Genomic DNA, 23966 nt, shown 5'->3' on the forward strand with positions numbered 1-23966 from the left:
ACAAAAGACAAAAAACATGAGTGAAATAAAAACTGTCTTTCTGATTTTATTTCAATTATTTCCTAGGCTGCAGAATTAAAACTGACGTCCGTACTGCTGTAACTTCACGCAGCAGCGGCAGCAGCAGCAATGGCAGCCGAGCAGTGACACACACACATGTCACAACTGTCTGTGAGCCGAAAAACATTTACGCTGGGTCCCAGAGAAGACACATAAGCAAAAATGTCTCGGCACAGAAATGTCCGAGGTTACAACTACGATGAAGGTAGATAACGTTAACTAGGTGTTGGTAACCTTTTAAACCTCATGGCAAGGCCTCAACCTGCTGAAGTAGTTAAGTTAGCCGCGAAGCTAAAATTCACTGTTGTTGATTGTAGCTCTGGCAGCTAACGTTAGCTTAGTTTAGCTGGCAAGATAACATTGCAGTCGTGTCAGTTGGCACCTAGCACAAGCTAAATTGCACCACAGTACTAGTCTATAACTATATACACAGTCTTTCAGGCTAACGTTATAATGTTTAAACCCGATAGGATGTGTCTGCAACTAATAATGTAGCCAATGTTTACACTTATCATGGTTAACGTTAGCTGCTGAGCTAGCGTGCTAACTTACCACTGTTCTGTGAGAAATGTTTCAGGCTTATAACTGATTGTTTGATTCGGTATACTGACATTTCATCACCTTATTAACTTTTTAAGCCTCCAAATTTGTCAAATCTACAGTTAAGTAATTATAGAAAATTACCTGGTTGCCAGCTTACACTTTGTTATGCATTCTGTAAAGTAGCTGACGAGGCAAAATGACAGCTGTCACAAAAGACGCTCTCTTTACAACACCTGTATTTAACACGTTTGTATGTTTGTGTAAATAAGAGACAAGGAACACATTTAAACCTCAGTTACATTCTTCTTTCTAGACTTTGAAGATGATGACATGTATGGACAATCTGTGGATGATGATTACTGTATATCACCAGCAACAGGTTGGTATCAGTGAAAGAAGGATTCTCAGAGCATGTATATGTATCATCATAATTACTGTTTGTGACAATTTAAAGTGTCATCAACAAGTATGTATGTTTTCTGATAAAGAGATAACATTAATGCCAATAACAACAATAGCTGCTTCTGTAACATTAATGAAAAAATAGTTTTTTTTTTTGTTTTGTTTTGTTTTTTTTTTTTACATGTTTTTTGTTAAAAGACCAGTATGTAAGATTTAGTTGCATCTAGCGAGACAGACTTGACAGAAGTGGAATACAATGTTCATAAGTATGTTTTAATTAGTGTTTAATCCTATGAAAGTAAGAATTGTTGCGTTTTTGTTACTTTAGAATGATCCCTTTATATCTACATAGGGAGCGGGTCCTTTTCCACGGAGCCTGCCATGTTGCACTGCCATGTTTCTACAGTAGCCCAGAATGGTCAAACCAAACACGGGCTCTAGAGAGGGCCTTTCATGTTTTTCACGATTTTCGTGGCTATTGTAGGTTCTCCTACACGCTTGGAAGGGGAGGGAGAGGGGGAGGAGAGATGTATTCATTTGGTTGCGATCTGCAACCTCACAGCTAGATGCCAATAAATCCTACACACTGGTCCTTTAATTGATATAGTTTATTGATGTGATCAAATGACAGTTTCATACAGCATTTACCAGACATCTCTCATGGCCACTGAGTTATGACGGTTTTGGTTTATACAGCAAATCAGTTCATCTACTCACGTCAAGAAAGGCAAGCACCAAGGGAGGAGCCTTTAGAGGAGGAAGATTATGAAGATGAGGATGTACCTATGTCTCCTACTGTCAGCCACAATCTTGACCCTCTTGATCAAGGTAACATCATCAAGTCCATGCAGCCGTATACAAATGACAGAGATCATCTGATCTTTACCTGTTTTCAGAAAATTTGACATTAAGATCTTATTGAATGAGTAGTTGTATACTTTCCTTATTTATTGCTTTACGATTATTATTTATTAATCGTTTCTGTTTCCTGGGCCACAAATATAATGTCTGCATCAAACATGTGTGTTGTACTCTGTAGCAAAGCTGTACTCCTGTCTGGACCATATGCGGACTGTGCTGGGAGATGCAGTGTCAGACTCGGTCTTGAGCCAGGCAGCCATAAAATGTGGATTTGATCCACAGAGGGCACTGGATGCAGTCCTGTCTGAAGACACTAAAACAGCCCCAGTTGCCAAAACTACCATTGAGGAGACAGCTTCTGTACTGAGAGTTTGCCAAGAGAAAGCACCACTTCCACAAAGAACCAAACAAGCGGCCGTGATTGAAAAAGGTACGCCTGGAGTGGATCAAAATGATGTTAATTTTATTGATCTGAAGTTGTTTTTCTTGATTCGTCCACTGTAATAGTGTGCTAGGCGAATGTTTGTCAGTGTCATTTAAAGGTTTTCTCCAGTTATTTACCAAATACAACACAGGATCTGAACATTTTTTAGCCAGTACTGAAAGTGTTACAGATAATGCAGTTGGTTCACAATTTTGAGTTTTTTAAGTACCTGGTTACAGTATAGACTGAGTTTATTGTACACAAAATAAGGTCAGGTGGATTTGTATCAACTGCTCAACAGTTTCATTTCAGTATAGTCACATATAGCCAGTCAAAAGTTTTTCAACATCTCCCATTTCTCTATCATAATTACAGATGTGTAATAATAAAGTGATACATTATTTTTACAAGAAGTATAAGAATCTTCATAATTCGATAGCTGACTCGATGACTGACTGGTCTGAATACACATGCCGTTGCCATTGAGAAGAGACCAGTCAGAGGAGCAATTTCAAAAATGCTTTGTTGTTGCAGTTAAGAACAAAACACAGAGCCATAGTTTCTGAAGTCACCCATGATTGACCCAGAATTTAAAAGTGAATTGACTCAAGCTGCAGATTGTATTTTCAGTTTTTACTACACCAGAATCTTTAGCTTCCACCTGCTGTCAGTGGCTCATGTAACAGAATTTTAAGCTCCTGATTGGATGTTTCTCGCCGAAATGCACCATGGGAGTTGTAGTTATTTCTACCTTGAAACCTACAAAGGCTCGTACCTTCGACTTTTTTCAAAGAACAAGATATTTTCTAACACAGTTGGCTCATCTTTTGTGCTGAGGATTTAACCGGGAGAGTTTCAAGCTGATCCAAGTTGTAGAAGTGAGAAGTGAATGTGATTTTTACCTCTGAAACCAGGGGTGCCAAAAACGGCTCTTTCCACTTTGTAACTCTATTAAGGCATTAATATAAAGCATGGTTCAGAGCCTTACCTGGGTTAAGAAACATAAGAACTGGACTATAGCAGAATAGACTGAAGAATGATTGAGATATAGCTTGGTATCATGCTATTTTTGACTGAATATTTGTGGATGCTTCTGAAGACGCTCATTCAGAAGAATATTTTAGTTAATGTTCATCAGTAATGTGAATATGAAAAATGTCACTATTCACTGTTGGATGACACATTTAAGTCATACAAATGCAAATGTTTAACAAAATGCCTTCTTTCTGTTCTTTTCCCCTTATTTATGGTATGATTCATCTGCCGTTTCATCCCATCTGCTCTGTGGTACTCCTGTCGCTCCTTTTCGTCAACTGCAATTGGCTTTCGTAAGGTAAGGAGCCTGCTTGTCTGCTTCTCACATAGACAGTACATCCAAGGCACATAAACCCCAGACCGATGGGTGCAATTACACACAACCTCACTCGCCACTAACCACACCAGACTCACGTGATCCCTTATCTCAACTTAAGGCTGACAAAGTGGTTAACAGCTCTGAAAGTCAAAATTTTGTTTGTCAAAGTGCTGCGCCAAGCATTAGCAGTGGTACCAGTCTGGCACAGCTCATGTCTGAGCATGAGCAGAAGAATAAAGGGTCAGGAGTAGTTGACATGGGGCGAGGTTTAAGTGTTCCCTCATTAAGTGCTCTCACCATAGGACCTAATACACCTCCGTCCCTCATATGTAATAACAATCTTTCATTGGGAACGTTGGCGTCTTTAAATATGTCTTCAGCATCTCCCAGCTCAGCTCCCTCCCTCCTTTCAGTTTCACTTAGTAGTCTGTCAATAAACCAACCCAAAGTAACAACTGTAAGCTCTTCTCTGGTTCCTCCTCCCGGGTTCGGGAGTCTCAGTTCTGTCCTCCAGAGCAATCCGCTCTCAGTGGGAGTTGGGACTGGAAGCAAAGCAACAATTGCTGATCCTAAGGGAAGCCCATCGTTGGCTGATTTAATCCAGGAACATTCAAACCGCAGCCCAACTCTCAGCAACTCTTTCCCTAGTCCCCATAGTAACACCACTTCTGTAAAGTGCCAGGGTATGAATGCACCAGCACAGCAGCTCTCGTTGTCTGAGCTGGCTTCACAGCATCATAACAGGAATCCACACATTCAGTCTCAGTCACAGAGCACTGGAGGACCAGCAAAGACTCTCCCTGTTTCTAGTTTAACCAACATTACTCCTCCATGCATAGGTGGGGCTGTCTCACTGTCTCAGCTAGCACGTCAGCATCAAACCAAGAGTTCCTTAGCTTCCCCTCAACCCCGCAGCACTGAACCTCTAGCAAACGCAGTGAAACAACCACCTGGCCTCTCTGAGTTGCTCTCTTTGTCACACTTGTCTTCTGAACACAAAGGCAAAACCTCAACCACCTCAAATGGGTCACAGTACTCCCTCACCTCGCTCCTTTCACCAGCAAAACCAGATAGGGCTGGTGTGCTGGTAGAGAGTGCTACAGAGGGTGGGACAAAACGTAAGCTCGACCACAAACTATACCACGAAAACTCCAGGCCACCCAAGCTGGGCCAGACTATTGATCTGAGTACGCTCATGGCCCAGTCACACGGAGTGGGCCCTCGTCACTTCGACAGCGATCTCCCTTCACCCTCCTCTCCAACTCCAGTCGCCTCGGGGCTGGATCCTTCTATTTTTGCACCCCCATCGATATTTGCGATAACTTTGTCGATTCAGAGCCGCAGACAACAAAAGAGGACGAGAAATATAACAAAGGTTAAAATAAGAGGTCAGAGGACAGGAAGCAGTCACCAGGCCTTCCTCTGTAAATCGCAGGACCAACAGGACAAATGCAAAGAGCAGCAAACCCCGCTCACGCCGATTGTACCATTCCGCTTTGACACACCGTCACCTGACGACATTGTCCGTGCTAATCAGAGAAAGGCTTTCACCAGATAGACAAGAGGAAATAAAAAGCACTTATATCAGCTGCATCCAGCTTGGTGCTAAACTGACTCACTACAGATGAGAACCTCAGAGCTTTTTGGTGACATTTAGTCTACCAGCTGGCGTTAACACAAAGAGATGCAGCACTCAGGGTTATCAGTCCTCATGAGTGTTTTAAACTGTGTCCCGCTACAGCATTTATGTATCTCTTCTTTTATAAAACACACAATTCTTTTGTTGCTACTGCTTATGTTTGAGTCAAACAGGACAAAAAAAAAATGAACTACTCAGTTACTCTGGCAGCTTGAAAATGGTTGCAGCTAAGTAACTTTCAGGACAATGAATGTTTTAAGAACTTTTAGAATGTTTTTTTTCTCATTTAACACAGTTAACATTTTTTCTACATTTTAAATTTGAGTCTTATTTTTATATGCATAGACAGCCGTTGGCTTTTAATTCACATTTTTGTATGACAGTAAAGTAGTTTAATCTTAGCTAGGGAAAATTAATGTCTCTTTTGGCATGGCCTCTTTTCTAGTTTTGAGCTGCAAAAAAACTCATCTCAGAAGAGGAAAAAGAGGTTGATTTTGTTTGCAGGTGTGCTGCAGCTATTGGAATATGGATCAGTTAACCATTGTACTGGTTTACGGCTGCCTGTGTTTGAGATCATAGAGTAGAAATTTTGGTTTAGAGGACACCTGGAGTTTTTCCCATGAGGGAGCGAGAACACATGCACGTGCATACAGACGCACTCACACAGACAGACAAATGAATACTTTTCATTGTTGTTTCACATTATTGAAATTACTTAAATATTAGCTCAAGCACTGTAACTAATGAATGAGTTCAAATGAATGCCTTCAGACCTGAGGTAAAATCTTTTTCTTGCTCTTACAAACCTTTTAATATTACGATGTAAAGTACAAGTGTGTTTGATTTATACTGGGTGTGTCATCACACACTGCCAGAGATTAATTTGTCATATTTTGAAATAAAGATAACTGAATTTATGTACTCTGAGTGCACCTCTGTCTGGGCGTGTCTTTCTGGCTCAGTGTGTGTGTGCGCATTTGTGTGTCTGAGTGTAAAAAAAAATATAGTTTTCGTTTAACTGATTCTACAAAAATAAGTGAAAATACTGCTTGACAGCATATATGTACGCTATATAACTATTCAGAATAACTGCATTATGTATCTGGTGCAGTGTATGCAGTTTTTTGGGGTTAGGCCAAAGTTTCTTAAGGCATCTCACATTTTTAGAGTGAGTCACTGGTTTTGGTTTGAATGGTGAATCTTGTGATTAAAGGAATGAATTTCTAACACTTAAGATAAAACAAGGACAGTTTCGAGGTTAGATTGATAACAATATGTATGAACAGCAGCCGTAAGACATAGTTTTACGTGCGTTCTTGTCAACCCTAAAAACCGGTAATCTTTCTACAGTTAGCGGCAGGACACTGTGCTATAGTTTTGAGACAGGTGGAAAAGATAAGGGTCAAACTTTCTGATGTCTGATGTCAAACTTTCCTTTCTTTTTAGTCATTCTCGTGCACTGCTTCATTGTTGTCTTTAATGATGAGATCAGCCTTTGAGTAAAGGAGTAGGCTTTAGGTTGGATGTCTGTAAACCCTATACAGGTGCAGAAAGCTGATTGAACTAGACCCTAAGGCTGTCAAACATAAACTGGTGAGCCTGAGGGAAATGATAGATAATAAAGGGCAGATAGTGGTAATGATGACAAGTCAAACATTAGAAGTCAAACTGGTTCCTCAGTGTACATGAAGTCTCTGGAGCATTATGATGGTTGGAAATAATGAGTTCTATTGGGGATGTTGTTGTCTGTTTTTATAAGTGAAGATGTGATCTGCAGTAGTTTTAGATTTTACTCTGTGAAAGTCTAGAAATGAACAAGTGTCTCATTAACAAGGGGGTTTGTCCAGCAACTGTTTTGTCCTTTACTCTTGAGGCGAGCCAGTGTGTGGGTTTCAGCAGGAAGCTGCACTGTTGGAGAAAATGTCACCCCGAGCACACATCGACTCGACACAGCGGGTGATCATCTTACTCTCTGTGTGTCTCTTACACCACCTACGTAGGAAAATCTGATCATGTCTCTCAGCTTTCACAGCTTTGTCAAAGGCTTTGACAGATCAAATCATTTTTTTGTCTTTACAGGCTCTGCATTTTTGCAAGGCGTACATGTTGCACAAACATTGTTTTGTTGTGATGTGGTGCCAACACTGGAAAATACCATTTTACTCACTAAGTGGTCAAAAGAAAGCGTATGCATTTGGACTTACATGCTATTATTGCTACTGCTTTGTTGTGGTGCAATATGTAAAGTGGAAAACAGGCTGAGAAAGATTCATTCATGGTTTAAATGGAAAAAGCTGCTCTCAAATTGTAAGAAATGCAATCCTAAAAGTCCTCAAAAGGGAATGTGATAAAACAGTTTGCAGCAGGCACGAAGTGGCGTTAGAAATCACTCAAGTTCCTTTTATTATTTGCATGTTGTGCAATTGCAGCTTAAATCCAAAAACCTTTGCTGTGACAGCAATATTTTTTTTTGTGCAAATTTATCAAAGGAAGTGCAGACATATTTAGAAGAGTTTTTTAATCAAGAGCCACCACTTGAGGCACCTTATGTAACTATGGATGTTCTTGAGGATGTTTGTCTTAGCTTGGTACAAATTTGGATATTGGAATCATCTGTTTTGAAGCATGTTCAAGTTGGAAGCTTGGCCTCTCTTCAGGGCTGTGGCTTAATTTGTTTTTATATATGGAACAATAAACACGCAGTAGGTTACAATAATGAGTTTAGGTTCAGATTTTGAGCATTTTCAGAATCACCTTGCGTCATGCCTTCCAGGTGTAGTGTCATGTAATTCGCTCATCTAGCAAATGCAAAGCAGTGGATTATTAGATTTTTACTGTAAAAGGTAGTGTTAATACTACCCACACTACATTTTTGTTTTGTTGTGGGGATTTCTGCGCCCTATATAGTACATGAATTTAATACTCAGAAGTTTCACTCTCAAATGAAATGCGTTAGAGTAAATATAGCACACAAAGTAGCAATATAGTTTTACACACAGCTTAGCACTTAAACTGTGTTTATCGTGAATTCCTTCCAGAGTTGATTTGCCTTCATGATGGGGTTCATGGGGTCTGACATCTTTGGCGCCATCCACCAGGGCTGCACAATTCTGGATGAAATAAGTCTGAACATATATGTAGAAGACTTACAGTTTTCTTCCTCAGTTTGTAGGGAAACTTTTTTTTATGAAACATTTATTGCATTTTTTGTCTTCATCAAGACAGGCAATATCATGACATAGAGCAAAAGGACAAACTAAAATAAACTGCTTATATACAACAAGCTGAACGTTATAACGATAAACGTGACCCCCAACGTTTTTCATGTGCATAGGAACTCTGAAGTAAGACTTCTGTGTTTTGTTGTACATGGGTTTCTGATCATTTAGTGGTTCACATAGGGTTAAAAATGGCTTCGTATTTAGCTTGATGACACATGTTGAAAACATGATTGAGATAATGACGTGTTACACAACTAATCTTGTAGCCTTTTCACAAAATATTGAAGCCTTGTCCTGTCAGTAAGGGAGGCTGTCACTGTCAGTCCTTGTGCCCAGAAGTTTTTTCTCCTCCAAACTCCAAAAGGTAGGATCCTCCAGGCAGCGAGTGGCTTTGTCATAGTTTTCTCGGCCTCCCTGCTGGTGCAAATGCAGCTGAATCATTTTCATGTAAGAAAGAGATTACATGTACAAATGTTCAAATTTGAGATTTCAATACGAGTAATCGTGCAGCACTACTGTCCACAAGAACTTGCGAGTGTTTTGCTCCTTCCGTTGTCACTGAAAACTTTGTTTTTTTTCCCATACTGCTGATTCTGAATCTTTTTCTTGCCTGTTTAGGAACTGCAGTCATGTACCATTACTCACAGAAGCTGGGTTTTATATAATTATTTTCATAAACAATGTAAATCAATCATCATTTTACTTGACATTAGGTTGTTTTATGGGTCGTAAAAATCTCTATTTTGAAATCTGTAAACAGTAGGTGAGAGTTCTCAGGTATTTGGTATGAGTCAAGGTTGACTGCAGAGTAAGTGGGTGTAGAGGGAGAGATATCTTAATGTCATTTTATGAAATGTTTAGTGGTGGTACCGACACTGTGTCGGTGTGTGACTAATCTTAAGACAGGGCTGACAGGTAGGGAGCTTTTCTTCAAACAGCAGTCTCATTTCCTTCCTTGTCACTTTCATTCATGTCTACTTCCAATTTTCAAATGTGAAAGAAGTCTAACTCATGGTTTTGCTCTTTTAATTCAGAGCAGAAATAAGCTACTATACACCAGAGAGAGCCAAAATGCAGTCATCCATTTCTATAAATATAAACCAGGTTTTTTCAGTGATAGCTCCATCCTCTCTGTTGGAACGTATGCTGCTGTAAGTGGTGAAATCACTGGATGTATCCTAGTATTAAAGCTGGTATTAAAACCTACATATAGGGCTGACTATCTTTAAATTGTGAAACTACATTTTGACAGCATGAGGTGCACCAAACTAACAGCTAACTGTTAATAACTACACAGACGTGGTGTAGACAGTACTTGAATCAGTCACATAATAGTTGTTTGCTGCAAATGGTTTGTCCCCTTTTTTCCCCCAACATTAGGCCCATGAAGTTGTGACTCAAGTCTAAAATTGTTCTTAGTCTTTCACAGACTTTAGCGGCCTCAAGTGGCAGGGAGCCTCATGATCAAAATTTTATTTCTAGATCTCACTTTTTAATGTAATGACAATAAAGGGTTAATGAGTATTTACCTAGTTATGATAAATCAATTGACAGAAAATTAATATGCAGTTATTTTGACAATTGATCAATTTTAGTTATATATATTTTTTTTTTGTTAGGAAAAATGCCAAGCAGCTTTTCAAATGAGGACTTGAAACTTTACTGTTGACTGTTGATCAGACAAAAACAAACATGACAAAGACATTTAAAGACATCACCTCGGGATCTAAGACATTGTAACAGGCATTTTTAACCGTTTTCTGACAGTTTATAGATGATTAATTGATCAGTCGAGAAAATAATCGTCAGAATAATCAATAATTAAAGTTAGCGTTAGTTGCAGCCCTGAATTAGTTTTTGTTGATCTTTCTCCATTTCTCACACTGCACCTGACTCTCACTTGCACAGCCACCTCACCTCAGCCCATTACCTTCTCTTTCAACCCTTGTGAATTCACTTTTGCCTCCAAACTTTTGTGTGTATTTGGATTGGGGGGGGGGGTGATTATTTGCATATCCTGGGCGGACTCCTCTTTATAATGTGCTCAGTTGGGCCCTCAGGCTAAGGTGTACAGATGACTCACTCATTGAGTCACTGCAAGGGTCTCCTATACCAGAGAAATCCTGGATGGGAGGACGCCAACTGTTTGCCTGCCAGTACAAACAGTGTGAAGACATCCTGCTCCAAGCCTTAAAATCAGATTGCACTGTGTAGCTGTTCTCAGGCCGCCCTTCCAGTGCTGCCCTCAGGGTAGCCCAAAAAAAATTATCTGGCAAGTCAGTTGTTTGCAAAGGTATTAAAGTGTTTTGACAGAGCAACATGTCTGGTAGTTAAAAAGAGGGTTGTTTATTACCTGAGACCTTGGGGGAGTTGAGTAGGATGTGCCTGTCTGTTTTACCCCGGGTTAAAATAGAGAGCTGAAGATTCTAAAGAAAACCTAATTATATGTCACTGATGTAGATGCTCGTTTTTTTAAGGTTGTGGGTTATTTTTGATGTTATTTAAAGGTAAACAGGGTGTGGACTGGGTTTAATTAGCTGGTCATTCATTAGCTTTTTATATTTACTTGATCTAATGAAATGATTTGTTTCACAGCTGATGTTCCCTAAAAGGGGATTGCAAGCTGGTGTCCTGTTCAACACAGGTGGCAGAAACCTCCACGTCACTGTAGTAGGGACAAGAAAAGCTGCCAGCTGCAGGAAGAACCAAAATTCCCCAGAGAGTACTTTTTCCATCTCATGTTGATGCTTAACTGCAGGACAGATACCATAATAATGATGCAGATTTCAATGATGATAATGGTGTTAATAATTTGTGTTAAGGTGTCCTTTTCTGGTTGAATTCACCCATCACATGTACAAATAGTTGGGAAATTTCTATATAGAATTAGATTTATCTATTGTCATTTCTTACATATAACTAGCAGATTCTGTAAGTTGTAACTTTTGTTTTTAATGACATCTTTTATGCAGCTTTGCCTCAGTTGTCCACCTTTTCAACAGATGTGGATGATTGTGTCACATCATGTCATTACTTTTTTAAGAAAAAAAAGTTGTCTTCAGAGTTCAGCAAGTCGCCTGGTTTGTGTATCTGTGTTTCAGAATGAGAGGGACTTTTTCTCTTGTGCAGAGCCAGTCATTTAGTGAATGCTGGGTTAGAGAAAGTCCATTAATAATTCTGTTGAATCACACCTCCTTTCCACTCATTTTCCCTCAGGGTATTTTTTTTATGATGAATAAACTGCATGAAACATATACTGTAGGGGCACACAAAAGGGATTAGTATCATTTAAAAAATGCACTTTCTTAACCAAAGATATAAGGTAAAGAATAACTTTTTTTTTAAGTTTTAGAAGACAAACATTCAAAGGGAGTAACGATCCTGGGAAAGCAATTGTGCAATAAATTAAGTTGCATGAGGACAGTGTGTGGGAGTTTGTTCTGTTTTGATACAAACCCAAAAAATACATTAAAGAAAACTGCTGGAAATTACATTTTATGACAAGCTCCACTTTTCCAAGTAGTTACAAATCGATCATTTTTGGGTTTTTTGTTTGCTGTGGATGTCTCTTAGTGCAGATGTGTGCAAGTTCTTTAATCAGTTGTGTGTGAATGTGCGTGTGTATTTGATGATACACACATTCACCTCTAGCCGTGCACTTTGCTGAGGTGACACCTTTTCAAAAGAATCATTCTGTGAAATGCTGTGTCACACTGCTCTATTTACGTGGAGACAGGAGGCAACGGCCACTTCTGAAATTAACCCTTTGTGAGCCAGGATGTCAGTGCTACACACATGCACGTATGCACGCAGGGTGCAGTTGGCTTGGCTGTGCAGCCCAGTCTAAATGAATCAGTAGCAGGTTGATATGACTGGTACCGGTGGCCATTTGCGACTGGGATGACAAAGCGATGACCTCAACAAGTCTCACTGCTGCAGAATATAATTTACCAATCACACAGATAGAGGATGCTCAGAGTTCAAGTGATGGCATCATATTCTCACACTTAATAATGTATACTTTATATGCCAGCAAAGCACGCAACTGTGATCAGGAGAACAGTCATAAACAGTATCCTGTAGTAATATAGTCAAGAAGCCTTAGTCAGTGGCACAGCTGTGTGCATTGTTGAACAAGCTTCTGTGTTTTCTGTTACTGTTTTGCAGATCTAAGCAATGTTACAACAAATGTGTAGGAGTTAGTCATTTTAGAAGAACACACTGATGTTGCAGGGTTACACAATAAACCTTTATCAACAACTGTTTTCTCTCCAAAGTCAGAAAAACAGAAACCCAACGATCAAATCTCACGTGTAGACTAATGCTCAGTCTGCGGCCGCTCCACTCACTGTAAACTGATAATTGAAAGTGAGAAAGGTTTTGCATCTGGATGACCTTTATGTAATAATTCTGTCCTCAGCTGTGGGTCAGAACAGCTTGTGAAAAATCTTCTTCCTGGAAATCAGAGTCTTTTCTTATCCTGGTTATGAGAGATGATAACAATTGTAAACCAACACAGATAAACCGTTTAACTTGTAATGAAGGTAATTTCCATTAATTATGTTGGAAAACATGAAACAATATGCTTTTCTTGTTGGCTGCAGTGGGTCATGAATGAGTTTTGTTTGTGAGCAAGTGTACATTAAGTTCCTCTGTTCCCTGTAGCGAAAAGCAGAGATGTGTCTCACAATAAACTGGACTCTGAAGTGGTACCCAAAGTGGCCCGCATGACCGTCTCTGGCAAGAAGCAGAAAATGGGCTTTGATGTTCCCAGGTACCTGTGTATACACATCTGCACACAAACACACATCATTCTCATAAAACAGTGATGTAAGATGTGATGAAATTCCTCCCTCTGTTTATATTGGAAATCATTCAGCAATGGGCAAGATAATAATTTCATTAAAATGAAAAATAGTTATGATTGTAAATGTAGGTGAGCGTTGCTGACATTTCAAACTGAATGGGTGTGGTCACCCTGTTGTAGTTGAGCTTTCTTGTTTGGGAATACTTCAGTGCCACTAATTAATTTACTAATAATTTCAAGAAGCTGCATGAAAGTGTTTCTTTCACCATCATCTTTCACATTCTCTCCTCAGCACAGGGGAGAACGGCGTTGTCACCACTTCAGTACGTCGAGGTGGCAGCCCCGAAAACGCCACTGCGACACCTGCTTCAGAGGCCACCTCCAAACGTCCCGAGACACCTTCTAAAGGGTCAAATGGAGACGAGCCTGCCCCAGTTCCCACTCCAGGCCGCTCTGGAAAAGCCAAGCAGACCATCAATGTAAAGGCTGAACTGGAAAAGAGACAGGGGGGCAAACCTCTGTTAAATCTGGTGGTTATAGGTAGGAAGAAATATGCAAAAAAATCACTCGCAAATTAATTTTATTTTACTTTAAAGTACATTAAGGTTTCAGCACAATTACTAAGGATCCAAAAGTTGATTATCTGTGCACCAAGCAGATAAAAAACACACTCTTTCACCACCATTTAAAAGAATTTCTTAACACATGTACACACTGGTTGACATTTAAATACACATATTACATAATACACATAGTACCATATTTGATGTGTTACAAACATTAGCTGGACACTGGACTATAAGCTCAACAGTCATTTTATATCATTTATTTATTATTTTGTCTTTAACATATTAAGAAATACAGGAACAGGAAAAAAAATAACAGTGTGCTCCTTGCAGTCTCAAAATAAAGTTGAGTTTTACACACAGGAACTCTTCCTCCTCCAAAATCTAGTCATTCATTCATTCATTCAAAATTTCAAAACAGCAAGCATGAAATCCATATAAAAATATCCTCACATTGCAATGTGGTGTGAACAGATTAGGTTTTTCCCTCATAACCTTTTAAATTAGTGGATTTACACACAAATTTTGCCATTCACAGTCTGATATTTCAATGTTAACGTCTGGAAATCATTTTCGATTTTGAATCTCCTTCTTTGGCGTATGTCTAAGCTTAATCATAGTAAATGAGTCGAACTGCAGAACAATGCAGTTGCTCAATCATATTTTTCTCATTCTCAGTTACAACAGAAAAAAGTGACTTTGTAGTTTCAGAAGTGCAGATGATTCTAGTTTCCCACAGCCTATGAAACCTTTCGTTTTACCACGGTCTTCTCCCTTCCCCCTCTAAACCCTCCATCCTTGTTCCCATTTCTGTCTACCTCACTCCTCTTGTGTAATACTGCTTCTTTCCTTCTCCCATCTGTGGCTTCCCGTTGCCATGTCTTATCTTCTCTCCCTTCCACTACCTTATCATTCTTGCAACATTCGCCCTGTTTCTCTCTCTATCCTCATCCCTCCTTCCATCCCTCCTAAGTGTCCTCTTTCATTCCCCACCCTCTGAGCTTCTCTGTCTCCTTTTTTTTTTTTTTTGTCCTTAACTCTATGGCATCATTACATTATACCCTTCTTCTCTGCAGGTCATGTGGATGCAGGGAAGAGCACACTAATGGGCCACCTGCTTTATCTGCTGGGCAACGTCAACAAGCGTACCATGCACAAGTATGAACAGGAGTCAAAGAAGGCAGGCAAGGCTTCTTTTGCCTATGCTTGGGTCCTGGATGAAACCGGCGAGGAGAGGGACAGGTACGTTTTGAGCGCGACTCTACACACAAATACACAGTAAATGTATATTTACACAGAAAATATACTTGCATGTATACATGACGTTCTGTTGATATTCAATGGGAAATTCTCTATCAAATTCCTTACCACGTAGAGTGCAGAGGTCAGAGGTTTGGCAACAGTGACTCCCCTGAAGCTGACAGGGATTTAATGCCATGAAAGGACACTTCCATGGTGAAAAAGCTTGTCAAGCTGCAGTCTCTTCCTGCTATGTGCGTCTGGTTGATAAACAAATCCTGAAAGTCAGACGTTTGGCTGGTGCCCTACCAATGTCTGGTGCATCTTGTGTTGTTCATTAGAACAACCAACTCTTTCCTTCACTAGCTGGAAGGCAAACAAAACATTTTTTGTTTAATTAATACCTTTTAACATTGACTTTACACTTTTTAACACACAAAATCTCTTAACAAAATCTCAGAATCATGAAATCTCGGCTCCCTGTTAAGCCACATCTCTGTTGTTGTTACCAGAGTGAAACGGAAGCGAAATACGTGAGAAACAGAAAGTGACTAGGGTGGGATTGCATATTCGCTGATCAGTAACATCTGAAGCGAATGCGTAATATGTACAGAATCTGATCGAGAGCCTCGCCCTACTAGGAGACGTTGCTGTTGAACTGAAATAGATTGAGGCTTTAAATCAACATTGCCTTATACGGCAGTCTAGCTACAGACAACTGAAACTTTGAGTCAATTCTCGACACTATCACATACTGTACATTGTAAATGCATTTTTTTTTCCCCATATGGTTATAAAAAAAGTCAGTCAATAATTTGTGTTTCGCTGCAGAGGTGTGACAATGGATGTGGGCATGACCAAGTTTGAGACGAACACTAAAGTGGTGACTCTAATGGATGCGCCAGGGCACAGAGACTTCATTCCCAACATGATCACAGGAGCTGCACAGGTATACCACATAAAACATTCCTCTTGAGGGCTGAACACCCCTTAAACCATTAAACTCTTCAAGCAGCCTGCATGCACTGTGCATATAATCCAGCCTAAATTACAAATCTCCAGGTATCAAGTATTGTAGTAGGTATATTTAAGAAGAACATCACAAAGGTAAAAGTGAGTAATGGACATGGATTATATTTGTAGCTAAGTTCAGAAGAACAAATGTGGTGCATGATGGGTTCATAGAAAGAAAATGCAATGTTTTCAAACATATTCTAGTAATAAGTTAATAAATTATCCTGGGGTGAAATGTAAGTGTTACAGCAACACATTGAACAGATCAGAGAGGACAGGAATAACATGATACAGATAAGAAAAAAAAAGTTAGAAAGTTATTGCATGTAATGATACAGTAAAACAAAAATACAGTGCTTTTCTTGATAGTCTTTAACAAAGGGACATTCTAGATCTACAGTATGTAAAATGTGCATAAAGAGGTGCATAGCCAATAGATCAGCAATGAGCAATATGGATAAAAACCTCTATAATGGTATATGCAATTTAATAGTATGGCATCTATATATATTGCGATATGGAAAGGTATCTGGAAAATTAATTGAAAACTTGACATGAAGGTCTGTTTTGGCTAATCCAGCAAATTAAATATTTGACATACTGTATATAGGTACTTCATCACATTGATGAAAAAAAATCCAATGCTGCTATAAAGCACTCCTGCTCATTGCTTTGCAACATTGCTCACAATGGCATGCAAGGTGTCAGCTAGTTTCCAGGGTGTAAAGAAATCTCAGAATCTCTACTGAGGTATACATCACCTTATGCACAACTCTATACTTTTTAGTTTCCAACATGTCAGTTATTACTACACAGATATCTTGATTCTTTCTCTGAATGTATAATTTGCCTGCATTAATGGCTTTATCGTCTACAATGCCCTTAAAAGGGTACTTTCCCTCCTTCAGTATAACCTCAGCTTACCACACCCGTCAGCTTGATTTGAAATAACCTTCGTGGTTTTGGGTGGTGACTTTTTGCAAGCATGGGTGTGCTTGTCTGTCTCTGTTTTGGGGCTCTAATGTAATTTCTCTTTTTGCCATATGACTGTCCTCACGTTTAGCCTGATCATGTTGTGACTAAGGAGTTTCTGTTGAAAGCAAATGAAAGAAAGAGTCAGTCAGTCACTCTTCTGATGAAGGTGAATGAGTAAAGCATGCACTCATTTATTTAAAAAGTACCTGATCCAGGGCTAGGAAACAGCCGAGTCACAAACAAGTCACAGTTTCTGCAATGCTGACTGTGTGATATATAATGTGTACAGATCGGTTTTGTACATGCTTAAAATAGATACGAGTGGATATGTTTTTTTTGAGAATGACACATCACTTAAATGCAAGATTAAAATTCAGAATTTTATTGGAACATGAATGCTGAAACTCAAGTATTGAAAAATGCTTTTATGTAAATAAATGCTTCAGTGTTGGTATATTGATGAGCCATTATCTCACCCACAAAAATAATTACATTGGGGACCTGTGGAGAGGACATTATTGTTCCCCATGTGTGATAGTTTGACAAGGCTGGAAATGAGTTCAAACGTTACAGATGACACTCTGCTCTTAAGCCTCCCAGTCGCTGTCACTTAGGAACTAAACCATCAGAATATATTTTACCAAATACTTAATGAATTGTGTGCATGTGTGTGTGACCATGATGCTCACATCTGCCTCGGCAGAAACAGATGCACATGTTTTTTATCTTCCCCCCTTGGTTTCTTTCTCCAGGCAGATGTGGCGGTGCTTGTGGTGGATGCCAGCCGAGGGGAGTTTGAGGCAGGCTTCGAGGCAGGTGGTCAGACCAGAGAGCATGCCCTGTTGGTGCGTTCACTTGGCGTCATTCAGCTGGCTGTGGCTGTCAACAAGATGGACCAGGTCAGACCAGCAACACACTGCTGAACACCGGGGGATGACTCGTTATTTGCTCACACTACAGATACACAATATGAGTAATTTGACTTTTAACATAATATTATTGTCACAAATTAGTGAGGAAGGCTTTGATTTTCACAAATTGTGCAGGCAATGCATATCTGCGGGGACATTGAATTGAAAATAATTTGAAAGCAATCTGTTCCTTGCTTTGTGGCTATTATTTGGTGAAATGCAGAGCTTTAAGAACATGAGAGTTCACTGAATCAGTCTGTAATTAGTCCTTTAACCACACTTATGCAGGGATTATCCAAGTAATATTCACAAATGTTTCAAGAAGAGCAAAAATCACTCAATTACACTTTTGATAAAAAGTAGTCGAGCAGCAGGAAGGTGGTATATACCATTTAAGTCACAGATTGAGGTCTGTAATAAAATGACCCGTTCTGTTGGTTTTCAGATTTTCTGAAAGTCCCTAAACCTTTCTGTCAAGACAGCAGAAGGCCTGAGGGACCTGCGTGCGTGTGTGTGTGTGTGTGTGAGTGAGAGATTGTATTTTTGTTTCCTACAATCACTGGCATGTTGCTAACACATTTCCATATCAAAGCAGTGCTGAAGGGGAAACTTTCTAACTTGGTCTGTGTATTTTTCCTTTATGTGTGTGTGTACACACAGGTAAACTGGCAACAAGAGCGTTTCCAGGAAATCACATCCAAACTTGGCCATTTTCTCAAGCAAGCAGGATTCAAGGTTGGTTAGCACCAAGTCACTCAACATCTTGACATATGGATATGAAATTGTTTTCAGTAAATCAAACTGTTGATTACTTGATCTCTTTGGCTAAGTAGAAGTATTCCCTGGCTTTCCGTGTTGGGTTTAGTCTGATCCAGTCTTTATCTGTTCTTCCAGGAGTCAGATGTTTTTTACATCCCCACCAGCGGCCTGTCAGGAGAGAACCTCATCACCAGGAGTTCAGTTGCACAACTCACCTCTTGGTACTCAGGACCCAGCCTGCTGGAGCAGATTGGTAATGTACACTGGCATGGATCAAGCTGCCCAAAGCGTTCACTGCTTTTTGACACTCAGACCCAGCAGCATTTTTGCTCTATGTTCGTTATGGATTTCTTGCAACTGTGTAAAGAGACGTAACGAGAGCAGCCTTCCGGTGTTTGTGCATGTTTACTGCACTGCATTAAAAACCCATCTGTTGTCATCTAGTCTATTGTTGAATATTAACAGGCTTTTCTCTTGAAAAAGAAAGAAAAATCACCCATTGCAATGAAAATGCATACGTTTCACTGTAAACTGTACACACCCTGTAGACTTGAGAGAATAGCGGTTGCGGTCATAAAAAAATCTCAAACCACTCCAGCATATTTCACTTCTCTGCTGTACAGTGGTTTTTTTTGTACGTTCCACACTCCACACTGCTTTTGCCTTCCTGGTAGCTCAACAAGAAGTAGCCTATTTAGCCATATCATGCCTGAACTATTAGTGTGTTTGTGTGTGTGTATATATATATATATATATATATGTGTGTGTGTGTGTGTGTATATATGTATGTGTATATATGTGTGTGTGTGTATATGTATGTGTATATTTGTGTGTGTGTGTATATATGTGTGTGTGTATATGTATGTGTATATACGCTGAGCATATGAGCAGAGACGGTAATTATGCTCTTTTTTCCGTTGTAAAAGTCACTACTAGAAGCCATTGTTACCGACTGAATTGTAGCATTTCACAGCTCTTTCACAGCAACCTGTAAAAAGCCCACAGGATGTTGGGGTTAGATAGTCAAAACATTTGTGTGTACTATCACTTCAAAATGACTCATTACAGCACAGAGTAACTTATGGATAAATAGGAGGAAATGATTTATAGTTTCAGTAGAGTTTTGAGAACATACAGTGCCAGTCAAAAGTTTGGACACACCTTCCCATTCACCCAACACCGCCAAGACATCTATTGCATAATTCATCCAGTACCAGAGAAAATGATTCACCGGGCTTCTCATAATATTTACTAGCCTTTCCGGTCCTCATGGTTCTCTTCCTCTTTTCTTTTTTCTTCTGTCTTCTTTTTTTTTCTCTATCTTCTAAAGATGCCTTCAAAGCCCCTCAGAGGTCTGTGGACAAACCTTTCAGACTGTGTGTCTCTGATGTATTCAAAGGTAAAGTCACTGTCACATATTGTTTATGTGATTCTGTGCGTGTCCCTTTTCATTTCTCCCCTTTTCATTTCTCCTTTTTTAATTTAAGAAATTGCTGATGTCGCCATTTTCTCTCCGCAGACCAGGGTTCAGGCTTCTGTGTTACAGGGAAGATCGAGGCTGGTTATATTCAGACAGGAGACAGAATACTGGCTATGCCCCCCAATGAAACATGCACTGTCAAAGGTATGCACCGATGTGTTAGTTTGACATTGTGGCTGGTACTTCAGTTTGCATTTTCATGTGGCACACAGATCATTTTTCTTACAGATGGCAGCAGGAAAAGATGCTCAAAAATTCTCCAAAACCTTGTTTTGAAATTAATAATGAAGACAGTTTAAGATAAATCAAATCCTTCTTGAGAACCAATTTGTAGTGAAATATATCTGCTGCAGCATTATATTCAATCTGTCACTGTCTATACCAGATATAACTGTTCATGTGCTGACAATAATGCTACTTGGCTTACTTAAACACCCACTACACAGGTGGAAATACTTTAAAAAAGACACCACCATTGTGCTATTTTCAGCGTCCAGACAAGACATTTTCCTATAACCAGTAAAGGAAAATCAATTGCAAGAGGAAGATGAGCTGAAGCAAAAGAAAACACACATATACACTTACAATACAACATCAATAAAAATATTTAAATTAAATAAGGGTACAGTTAGTTTTTCTTCTTTAAGTGAAAAACATGTTCATGCTTCAATGACACCTGTGTATGAAATGCCATTTTTGTGTGAGTGTGGGTGATGAGTGAGTGAGTGAATAAGTGATTGGTGATGAATGCTGCCATCATGTGGCAGCTGGAGGACCTAAACTATGTCTATCTCCACTATAGGTATCACGCTGCATGACGAGGCTTTGGACTGGGCTGCAGCAGGAGATCATGTCAGCCTGACGGTCACTGGCATGGACATCATCAAGATCAAGTAAACCCTTTTTTGCCACTATTTGGGTTAATATAAGCTATAAGGCTTGTTTAGCTTTAAATATTATTACTGGTAATGTCTGTGTGGTTGGAGAGTGTATATTCGGCTGTATAAGTGACAACTGCTTCCTTGCAGTGTCGGCTGTGTGTTCTGTGATCCCAAGGAGCCTATTCGAGTGTGCACCCGATTCAGAGCCCGGATCCTCCTCTTCAATATCGAGGTCCCCATCACACAAGGTTTCCCAGTAAGTACACGCACACTCTCTCTATCTTACACACACACTTTTTTGTTTTATGTATCTACAAGCTAACAACTCTCTCTGTATCACTGTAAGTGCATATTTGTTCATTGTGGCACTGTGTGTGTGTGTGTGTTTGTGTACAGGTATTGTTGCATTACCAGACAGTCAGTGAGCCGGCCACTATTAGGAAACTGATAAGTGTTCTACATAAGAGCAGTGGTGAAGTCCTCAAGAAGAAACCAAAGTGAGTGTTGGGGGAGGCATTATATGGCATTTTATATCATAATATACACATCAGAATTTTGTTGAATGTTTGTGTGTTCTCCAGTCATGAAGAGTTGGTCTTTAACAACTTTTTAAAGTGTTAAAGTGCTGCTGTACTATAGCGTGCTCATTTTAATTTCTACGTCATTAAAAGTGTGTTATGCTTACTTACTGTGTCTTGCCTGTTTTTAAGGTGTTTAGGGAAGGGTATGAATGCCATTGTGGAGATCCAGACCCAGAGGCCGGTGTCATTAGAGCTTTACAAAGACTACAAGGAACTCGGCCGCTTCATGCTGCGCTACATAGGCTCCACTATTGCTGCAGGCGTGGTCACTGAGGTGAAGTGTAACTGCTATTGGACAATGTGCTCCAGCTGACGAACGGTTCCATGAGGTGACATTAGCTTGTGGTGCTGTTTTCTCCTTACTTATTAAGTGTCTTCTTCATTTTTCTTCACTGCAGATCAAAGAATGAAGACCATTTCCATCGACTCAGAGCCAGTCAGACCTTGCTCTGGAGACTGCATGCAGCCAGAGACAAAGTGCAATTCCTCAAGAGATGTCACTCATGGACTCAGAGCATGACATCCATCCATCTCTCCATCCAGCTGCTTCACCTGACTGCCCTGATCAACACTAACTGCACAGATACCAACCATGTGGCACGAAACAAGGCTCAAAACGCATCCACCAGTTCTGACATCGTAATGCAGCGAGGCTGAGCAGCCTCCACCTGTTTGCTCTTAATTCTTTGTTTGATCAAGTCAAATCAATACTATAATTAGACTCTGAAAGATGATCCTACCATGCTGATATTTTCTGTGATGAATTCCATTGCACTCAACCTTGAAAGAGTGATGCCTGATTATTTATCTTGAGTGAAAGAAACCTGGCGTAACAAACCAAATCAGTGCAGGTAGTGAAACTGGAGCTGTTTACAAATCAGCCCAGGTGTAAGGACGACATTTCCTTTCTCTTGTATTGATGAGGTGTTTTTAGAAAGAACAAATTCCCATTTCTCCATTATGTAAAATTCAGTCAGTGACGATGAGGATCCAGTTTACATCACTTTTTTTTTTTCCATAATAAAGCAGAATTGTCTCCTAATAAAGCTGCTAAACTGAAACTGGTTAACTTTAAATTTAGACAGGAATCAAAGGATAATGTCATGTAGGAGTTGAAGGCATATTACGCAGCTAAGGGGACAAGGCAACAAATACATGTAAATGTTTACTCTAATCAAGGTAGAGTAGTTTTTGAACAAAAAGGGAAATTTAAATGTTCATCTTTCCCTCGATAAGGAGTTGGAATACTCTTTTATGTTATCAAAAGATAAATGACTTGAAATCCTCCCACAAAGGAGATTTTCAGTAAAGCTTCAAAATGCTTTTTGAAGGGCTGATCTGTTTTTTTTCTTTTTCCCTAACAAAGAAAGAGACTGAAGGAGCTGTATTTCTGTTTCTCCATGTGTAAAATCAGAAATGTTGGTGCAAGTGAGGTGGTGTGAAGCAAGATGATGCGAAATGAACGTGACATCAACAACCTGTGGTTCGAGTTTTGATTGCAAAATTCTGGAAAACAAACCGGGTTTTTCTTTTTCCATCTGTCGAAATGCATATGGAAGTGAAAATATAGAGGTGATGATTTCCTGCTGGAGTGGAAAGCACCACAAAAAACAGATCTTATTGATACCGTCACCGAGAGTCTAAAGAAGGAGTTTGATTTGCATGCTAAAATGTTTCAGAATTAAAAAAAAAAAAAAAAAGTCACAAACTCGTCTAAAAGCAATCTCGTATAACTGGAGGGAGGCGATCTAGTTGTAGACTCTGTGGTGATACATGTTTAATTGGGAGTGGCCCCAGTTGCTCAGCACTTCCAGTATCACAGTACAAACTGCTTTGTAAGTGTTTAGAGGCTGGATAAACAGAGAGAAACAGAAAGGAAACATTACAGTTTAAGTGGTGTGAGACAAAGACAGGGAAAAATCAGAGGAGATTATAATTTAATGACTAGTCAATGGAAAGAGCGAAGGGGAATGAATGCTAAGTCAGGCTCATGCTTGATTTTTAAGTGGCTCATGAGAATTCAGGAGTTATCACAAAGTGAACCCGCCTGTCTGCAAAAACTCCACCAAGGTGTAACTGTGACACACAGGGGGAGGACATGACAAAAATTAGGCAGTAGAGCAGTAAATAAAAAGATTTATTGCATTCAGGCACAGGTTTATATGATGACTGACACCATGTTTGCATTTTGTGGAAGTTTCCGGGGTGGGTTCTTGGATAAATTTTTGCTGTTAGTCACCTACATAAAT

The 23966-nt window shown here is 39.6% G+C and overlaps 1 protein-coding gene across 2 annotated transcripts; it reads left to right on the top strand.

Moving 5' to 3' along the window:
• Positions 1-23194, top strand: hbs1l (HBS1-like translational GTPase). 2 transcript variants are annotated; one of them, XM_067573034.1, is made up of 18 exons: positions 73-265; positions 917-982; positions 1702-1833; positions 2045-2296; positions 13170-13278; positions 13604-13851; positions 14954-15119; positions 15948-16065; positions 17858-18004; positions 18677-18751; positions 18911-19028; positions 20106-20174; positions 20295-20399; positions 21058-21148; positions 21284-21392; positions 21533-21633; positions 21847-21991; positions 22116-23194. In XM_067573034.1, the coding sequence occupies exons 1-18, from the start codon at positions 223-225 to the stop codon at positions 22125-22127; spliced, it is 2106 nt and encodes a 701-aa protein (XP_067429135.1). In that variant the 5' UTR covers positions 73-222; the 3' UTR covers positions 22128-23194. The 2 variants fall into 2 exon arrangements, with proteins under 2 accessions (XP_067429136.1, XP_067429135.1); XM_067573035.1 differs by lacking the exons at positions 13170-13278; positions 13604-13851; positions 14954-15119; ... (9 more) ...; positions 21847-21991; positions 22116-23194 and adding an exon at positions 3629-6210 and having other exon boundaries at positions 1-265.
• Positions 23195-23966: the final 772 nt, after the last annotated feature.

Source organism: Thunnus thynnus, chromosome 18, assembly GCF_963924715.1.
Source record: "Thunnus thynnus chromosome 18, fThuThy2.1, whole genome shotgun sequence".
NCBI classification, from domain to species: Eukaryota; Metazoa; Chordata; class Actinopteri; order Scombriformes; family Scombridae; genus Thunnus; species Thunnus thynnus.